Source organism: Helianthus annuus, chromosome 10, assembly GCF_002127325.2.
Source record: "Helianthus annuus cultivar XRQ/B chromosome 10, HanXRQr2.0-SUNRISE, whole genome shotgun sequence".
In the NCBI taxonomy this organism is placed as follows: Eukaryota; Viridiplantae; Streptophyta; class Magnoliopsida; order Asterales; family Asteraceae; genus Helianthus; species Helianthus annuus.
In genome coordinates this window covers 59,744,589-59,752,863 of record NC_035442.2, presented here as the reverse complement: position 1 = coordinate 59,752,863, position 8,275 = coordinate 59,744,589, and the positions used below count along the sequence as shown (strand labels likewise).

The window sequence follows — 8,275 nt, the reverse complement described above, 5'->3', positions numbered from 1 at the left end:
CCATCGACCTCCGGCTCCGTATTAAGTTGGAAAGATAACACAATGCTTCATGTTTTTTTTACTTTCACTGCATGATTTTACATGACCCTTAAAGGTACGTTTGTTCAGAGGGCGTTTTCTCCACCCACCACAACATCCCCCAATGGGTTCTACCGCCACCACCGCCGCTAAGAGGCGGTTTCACCACCGCAACCGCAACCACAACCACGCTGTCGCCAGGTACTACAGCCACTACCACCTCCACTCTCCATTCTTTCAGATTTGTTCTTTCAGTGGGTTGATGTGCTAAAAGTTTGGGTTTTTTAGAGAGAAAAATAGGGTTTTCAGAGAGAGATGGAAGCTAGAGAATCGGAGAAAAATAGGGTTTCCAGATTTTTCTATATTTATTGGGTATCCTCCTAAATTGGTGTATAGCCATTATGCCTAGTGGAGATGTATATGATCGGGTGTTTCCACTGGTAGCATGATGATACTTCAGTACTCCGTTAGTGATCCCAATTTGTTGTTAAAAAAATAGGAGGTTCGGTTGAGTAAAATAATAATTAAAGTTATTTAATTATTATCTGAATTATCTATTAGTGTTAGTTTTATTATTATTTGTTTAGATAAGTATCATTTAGTATTTGAGTTAAAGAAGAAATAGAATTCGTATTAATTTAGGATGTTTAATCTTTAAATATTGAGTGCTTGTAAAGTATCGAGTTTTCCTTTGGTCGTTCATCTTGATAGAAAAATGCATGCTTTTAAAAATGAACCACATCACCTCGAAATAAAAGAAAGTGATGTATCTGATTAATATCTACATTTACAAAGGCTAATGAACCATAATAACAACAACAACATTCAATCTCATGTTTCATATATAATAAAAAAATAACAATAAAGGTCACCATCGCATCACGTTAGATGGAAGGAATACGACTTGCCCCATCGAAATGTCACCGTCGTCATAACCGTTGGCTCGTCGTAGAAGCCGATCCACCATCACAACCATGAGTTGCCCCAACCGAAATGTCACCGCGTGAATGGCGCCACCGCCGTTCTTGATCTGCTGTCTTTATAGTCGGTCGCACACCGGCAAAGTGAGGAGACCCGCCGGAGGCCATGGCTGGGTCCTCTTCCATCAATCTACTCTCTCTCTTGCTTTTTTCTCTCTCTAGATACTTCTAATTTATGCAGTGAAATTGTAAAGGAGGGGGAAAAGAGAGGAGGGGGTAGGAGTGGGGTGTATTGGCGGACCTAGAAGAAAAATTGAGGGGTATCCCCAGTTTTTTTTACCTGCAGTCGTTTTTGAGAATTAAAAAGCCTGTGCGGGTAGTAAAAATGGGCCCTTAGTTTATTTTTTTATTTTATTTTTTTTAACTTGGGCCTGTCCCTTGAGAATTTAAGAGCCCTTAGGGGACCTTGGCGGCTAGTAAAAATGAGTCTTAATATATATAATCACACATCTATAGTGAAACTATTTTTGAAAACAAAATCGTTAATTAATTCTTTATAATCCATACTCTATAATAGAGTGTTACTCTCTAATAAAATGTGAGAACAAAAACTATTGACTTGCAAGATCCGAATATAATTTTATTTCTATATACGTTGATTATCATTTTTTACTAATGAGTGTATGAAACAGACACTAGAAGGTTATAAATTATTTTTATAAAACTTTAAATGTTATTAAGAAGTTTTATAGATATAATTTGTAATAAAAATATATTCAACAACAAAAAGAATCAAAAATTAAAAAAAAGTAAATCTAATACTTTTTTTGAACGTCAAATTTGGATCACTGACGGACCACTGGAGTATCATCGTGCCACCAGCGAAATCACCCGATCATATCCACCTCCACTAGGAATAATATACTTAATAAAAAGGATAAACAAAGAAATAAAAAAAAAGACAAACAAATAATGTTTACAGTAACAAATTAAATATACTAAATGGTTAGATATTAATTAAAGTAAATTGTTTTTTTATCTTGGTAAATATTTGCTTACAACATTATGTGGTTTTATTAATGCCAGCCTTTAAGAAAAAATAGAGTAAATGGTTAAATGCAATAGTTTGACTATTGACTTGAATATAACTTTTGACATTCAACTTGCTTTGCTTTTTATGTTTCCAATGCTCCTCACTATTATTATTTATTATACTTCATCTTCTCCATCTTAAACAATTTTTTTGCAGGTCGACCATAAACGTTTCCGTCGATGGAAAATTTTGATTTCATTGCTTCTTCACCTATCTTCACCTTAGGTAATTGTTTAGGGGTGTCCTTAGTATAAAAATCAAAAAAAAAAATTACACTACCGGAAAAAGGTTGAGCCGTAGCTCGTGTTACGTCTAGACCTACACTAGGTCCGCCCCTGGTGGGGTGGGTAGGTTTTATATTTTGTTTTTGATTTTTGTTTAATAATAAAAAATGAAATATTTTAAACTGACCAAACTGCCCTTAACTTAAATGAATTTTTTGGATGAAGTTAGACCAGATGATCAAAATGGCAAAAAAAGGAAAAGTCAGGGATCCAGATAAGAAAAAAAACTATTTGGACTAAAATGACAAATTTGAACAAACCTCAAGGACTAAAATAGCAATTTACTGAAAAAAATAATGTTTTTTATTTATAAGTAAAAAAAACAAAAATGAGACAATTTTATCATATTTCACAATTTTTAAATCTTATAATCTAAAAATCGACAAGCTCAACCAACGCTGGTTCAACCTATTTGAACCAAACCAACACGAGACCTAGCTTCTGATCCAACTCGTCCAACCAGCTATATCGATTTCAACAACACTAATTAAAACATTACTGAAGAAACACTAACCTTTACGGTAGTATCCAACTAAGACTTCAACTCTTGGCGATCTGAACTATCAGCTGCAAAACAGAACACCGTTAGGACTCGTTACAGGAATGGGGTTATTCCTGTAACCACCCTCCGGCGTGAGAATAAGTCTCAGTTTTGGGAGAAAGAAAGTGTGAAGGTAAAGAGAGAAAGACGAGAGCAAGATAATCATACCTTAGGTGTTTACCTCTATTTATAGTTTACCATTAGGGTTTTTCCTAACTTAGGATGGGCTCCGATAAGTTAGGGATTTGCATAATCTTCCCAAAAGAATGGAGATTTAGTTACGTGATTTATCCATGCAGAATAGAACATTCTAGAATAAATGTTTATAATTAATTGTTTGTGATAAAATAATAGGTGATGACTGGGTCGGTTTTTTCCGATCCAGGTCATACCTCGTCAATTACACTATCTTTTTAATTTTTATAGAGTTAAATGCCATTTTAGTCTTTGTGGTTTGAGTCCTTTTGCCAATTTAGTTCAAATGTTTCATTTTTCACATGTGGATCCAAAAAGGTTTCACCGTTGCCATTTTAGTTCACTGGGTAAGTGTTAACTTTATCCATTTATTCTATTAAAAGAAGCGCAATTCGGTCATTTTATATGTAATTCTGTTAACTAGAAGGGCAATTTTGTCATATAAATGACCGAATTACCCTTCTCGCTAACAGAAATAATAGATAAAGTTAACCTAGTAAACTAAAATGACAACAGAAAAACCTTTTTAAACTCACAAACGAAAAGTGAAAAATGACACAAACCAAATGGAGTAAAATAGCATTCAACTCATTTTTGTATTTTTCGAATGAGTAATAGATATTCTCCCCTTCCCAAAATACCCTTGACATTAAACAAAACTACAAAACTACCCCCACTTCCAGTCATCGTTATCAATGATAACTTCTGCTTAGTTAGCTTAGTTTCATCGCAACAGAAAACAAACAGAATCAACCTCTTCAGATCTGCAAACAAATATCCCCACACACCCAAACCCCTAAACAACTTTAACATCCATCCATCCATCCATCCATCCATCCATACTTACTTCATCCACAAGTTTCAAACACCTCTTACTAAGCTTACAAACCAAGCAGCATTCCACCCCTCATAATAATAATAATAATAAACCCATCAACCCAAAAAGGTGACAACATCTAATCCTTGCTCATGAGGCTTTAACCATTATTCAACCACTTTCATCAAACATTTTAATGAGTTTTGATATGAACACTCAGAATAACAATAATAACCGGCTGCTAAGGTTCCGGTCTGCTCCGAGCTATGTGATACAGAGTTATGTGAATGAGGTTGAGAAAATTAGAGATGTGAACAATGATGGGTTGAATTATGGGTTTGTGGGTTTGCAAGATCTGGAGGCTGAGGTGGATCTTAAACCGAACTTTGGTGCCCAGTTGCAGGAGAATTATCAGAGTACAACTCATGGAAGCGTGGAGAGTGGTCATGGTACAAGTTTGTATAGCAGGGCGGTTGATGGTGATAAAAGTTCGAATTTGTTTAGACAGAATAGCTCTCCTGCTGGATTGTTTTCTAATGTTAATCCGACTAATGGTACTTATTTTTGTGTTCAGGATAGATTTGGTGTGTGTGTGTGTGTTTTTTTTACCATTTATGGTAATAGCTGTTGTGGTAAAGTTTTCTATATTTGGGGTTTTGTTTAATGATTTGTTTATCAAGTTTGGATTGAAGGTCGAGAAATGGTTTTGACTTTTAGAAGTCAAAATTAGAATTTTAAGTTGTAGATCTTTAATGTTTTAGTTTTGAGAAAGTACCAGGAAAGCATTGAATTAGTATTTCTTTCTACCCATGGTGTTGAAAGTGGTACAATTTGAGTTTTGTAATTAGTTTTGACTTTTAGAAGTCAAAATTAGACATCCAAGTTATAGATCTTTAATCTTTTTAGCCTTGAAAAAGTAGCAAGAACCCATAAATTTCATATTTTAGGGTTTTAAATCAGCAATTCTTTCCACCCATGATTAAAACATGCTCTTGGTGTTGCAAATTCATACAATTTGAGTTTTGTAATAAAGTTTGACTTTTAGAAGTCTGAATTAGACTTCAAAGTTATAGATCTTTATTATTTTAGCTTGAAAAATTACCAAGTACCATAAATTTCAAGTAGAATTTTAAATCAGCAATCTTCCACCCTTGATGTTGCAAAAGTCAACATAATTTGAGTTTTGTAATCAATTTTGACTTTTAAAAGTAAATAATTCACTACAAAATGTCAAAAGGGTTCATGTGATTTCTGTTGTGGAATCTTTAAACTAACAAAAACCCTAAAAGAACAGAAAAGATTCTGTTTTTGTGAAATGAATTACTGAAGCAAACATACGCAGGTTACGGCGGATTGAGAGGTGCAGTTGCGAGCTACAGATTGGGAAATGTTGGAAACAATGGTGAACTGAGTCCTTCTTCAAGCAGATTAAAGAGACAACTAAGTACTGGGGTTACATCTTTAGGAATGTTGCCACGAATCTCGGAAGTCGAGCCCGACACCATTGACCCGGGTGTTCTAAATGAATCATCTGATTACCCTTTTGGTTCATGGGAACACGAACCTACTTCACAGTTTATTGATAGCTATTCTGGCCTCAAAAGGGAGCTAAATCTTCAGGTAATTGTTTATCCAATATATACCTGGGAAAAAGGGCGGGTTGAGTTGGCAGGGTAACAGGTAGGGATGAGCATGGTACCAGTACCGAAAAACGGCAATAACGGGTACAGTACCGGTATTTACCGGTAAATCAACCCAAAACATTGGTACCGTACCGAAAACGGGAAAATGAGTACTGGTACCGAAAATTGTCGCTATGGTACGGAACCGGTACCGGTATTTACCGGTAAATCAACCAAAAACACTGGTACCATACCGAAAACGGGAAAATGGTTACTAGTACCAAAAATAATCGCTACGGTACCTGGTACCAATTGGTCACCCCTAGTAACACGTCATAAGGGTTGGTTTTAAAAAAATGGTCATAGTGGTTCGGGTCAGAAACATATTTTAATAAAAATGGGTGCGGGTCGAAATCAATAACCTGTCAAAACAACTAGATTTTGTTATGGGTTGACTCAGTATACTTTTTGTGATTTTTTTTTATAAACAGTTAGATTGTCCTGTTTTGAAATTCATATAATTTTACTGATTTGACTTGTTTAGAGATAAAACATACCCGTATTGATGAGTTCTTAAGTTAACGGGCTAAAACTGTTACCATTTGTAATTTGTATTGTACGTTTCTGTCACTGAAGTCGTCGTTTCTTTCATAATGTGGGTTTATAGAATGGTGATAACGCGGGAAATCATCAACCTATGTTGTCACACCACTTGAGCTTGCCAAAAACTTCAGGAGAAATGGCTGCTGTCGAAAAGCTGCTGCATTTTCAAGATTCTGTCCCGTGCAAGATTCGTGCAAAACGAGGTTGTGCTACGCATCCAAGAAGCATAGCCGAGAGGGTAATGTTTCAAAATCTCGATTTTCGTCTTACGGGTTAAAGTCTCGACTTTTGACTTTTGGTTATTCTATCATGATATCCTTATGCTGGTTTCTTTAGGTTCGAAGAACGCGTATAAGTGAAAGAATGAGAAAACTACAAGACCTAGTCCCACACATGGACAAGGTATTGACTTTTCTCGATTAGTATACGTTACCCGTTTGACCAAACGGTTTGAAACTAAATTTAAAGCTCTCGTTTTCTTACGGTGTAGCAAACAAACACATCAGACATGTTGGATTTGGCTGTTGATTACATCAAAGATCTTCAAGAACAATACAAGGTATAAAAGGAACAACTTCAGACTCCGTTCTCTCGAGCTTTTGTACCCTCTTCTTAGATATGACAAAATACGCGGTTCAGATAAAAAAATTACTATTTTTGTTAATGTTTTAAGATTATAAAAACATATATAGATAGAATCATTATCTATTTTGTTGAACAAAACCATTAGGGTGGGTTGTATGCTCAATGAATAACACACATTGGTTGATTTTCACTAGTTCGATTCGTTTGACCGCTTTATTTGACTTTACAGTAAAACAAAATCTAAATCGACCCATTATTTAAGTAAATGGCTTAAGTCAATCTGATTTTCTGATTTTATGTTTGGTTTCGCAGGCGTTAAAGGATTGTCGTGCAAAGTGCATATGTTCGGCAAAGTAAGTTGGGTCAGAGCTAAACTAATCGAAAACGACTTGTTTGGCATCAGTTGAAGAAATTTTTTGTTTGTTACATCCATTTTACTTCTATAATTCCGGTTAGTATCTATAAGAACGTGATCAACGATCTAAGAATCTATTGATCACGTCCTGGTTGACAACCATTAAAAACGTACTTGTTGTCAAACCGGACATAAGATTATATTATGTTAGTAGAAACAATAATTATAATGAATTTAATTAATTAGTTGTACAGTGGATGTAATAACATTAATCTTTGCTCTATATACGTATACTTATAATTCCGTTTAACATTTTTAGCCAAACGTATCAAGATCAAGGGCTGTATATATACGGGCACGTTCATGATAGAATTATCCTAAGCACAAAGTTGTAATAAGTGTATTATGCTTTTCTTACGATTTCTTACTTAAAATTGGTTCATTACTGGTTTTCCATGAAAGAAAAGTTTTTACACGGTGACATTATAAGTAGAGAAGTGCGAAAATCATTTTATCATCAACGAGAATCATTTATCACCGTCGGATTTCAATGATTGAAAAGGTTTTATGCGGTTGCATTTTCTGATGTTGATGGACTTGTTTTTTATGTGATGTGGTTTGGTATTTACATGTATTTGAGTCTGCTAACACTATATTTCTTGCACTCTATAAAATAAAATATACAAAAAGAGAGAAAACCTAGTTATGTTTTTTTTTTCTTTTTAAATATATGAATCAACAAAATTGTTGCATGGGGTCAAGAATCAAACATAAATCCCCACATGTATATGTCACATCATTACTAATTAGGTGGTTGTAATGGAACATGTAACCACTTGCGACTGTGGTCGCAACATTAAAAGAAAGAAACATGTTATTAGGATATGTCTTTTTGTGGAAAAAAAGAGAAGGCAACATATCATCACATGAGTTCCTGTTCAAGGATGAATGACTCCTTTATTTGTCTTCACTTCTTAATATATTTTTTTTACTAATTTTAATGTTATTTTACTAATTTCTTGAAAATAACGTTAAAAGAGGGAATGGTTAATCATGTAGTGGCGTTGATAGCCTAAAGACAAAAGGGTACATGCGTTAATCGGCCTTTGTCGCGATTGTTGAGTGTTATGTGCCTTGTGTCCAAGGCTTGATGCAAAACTACTATCGAGCCGGGTGTCTCACTGGAAGCAGTCTCTCTATTCCTACGGGGTAGAGGTAAGGTAAAGAACCTTACATATTTTA

The 8,275-nt window shown here is 34.8% G+C and overlaps 1 protein-coding gene across 1 annotated transcript; it reads left to right on the top strand.

The window, feature by feature from the left end:
• Positions 1 to 3,766: 3,766 nt before the first annotated feature.
• Positions 3,767 to 7,343, top strand: LOC110884999 (transcription factor bHLH130). Its single transcript, XM_022132690.2, has 6 exons — positions 3,767 to 4,422; positions 5,211 to 5,488; positions 6,158 to 6,331; positions 6,430 to 6,495; positions 6,584 to 6,652; positions 6,991 to 7,343. Exons 1-6 carry the CDS (start codon positions 4,065 to 4,067, stop codon positions 7,033 to 7,035), a joined length of 990 nt encoding a protein of 329 aa, XP_021988382.1. The 5' UTR covers positions 3,767 to 4,064; the 3' UTR covers positions 7,036 to 7,343.
• The last annotated feature ends 932 nt before the right edge of the window (positions 7,344 to 8,275 follow it).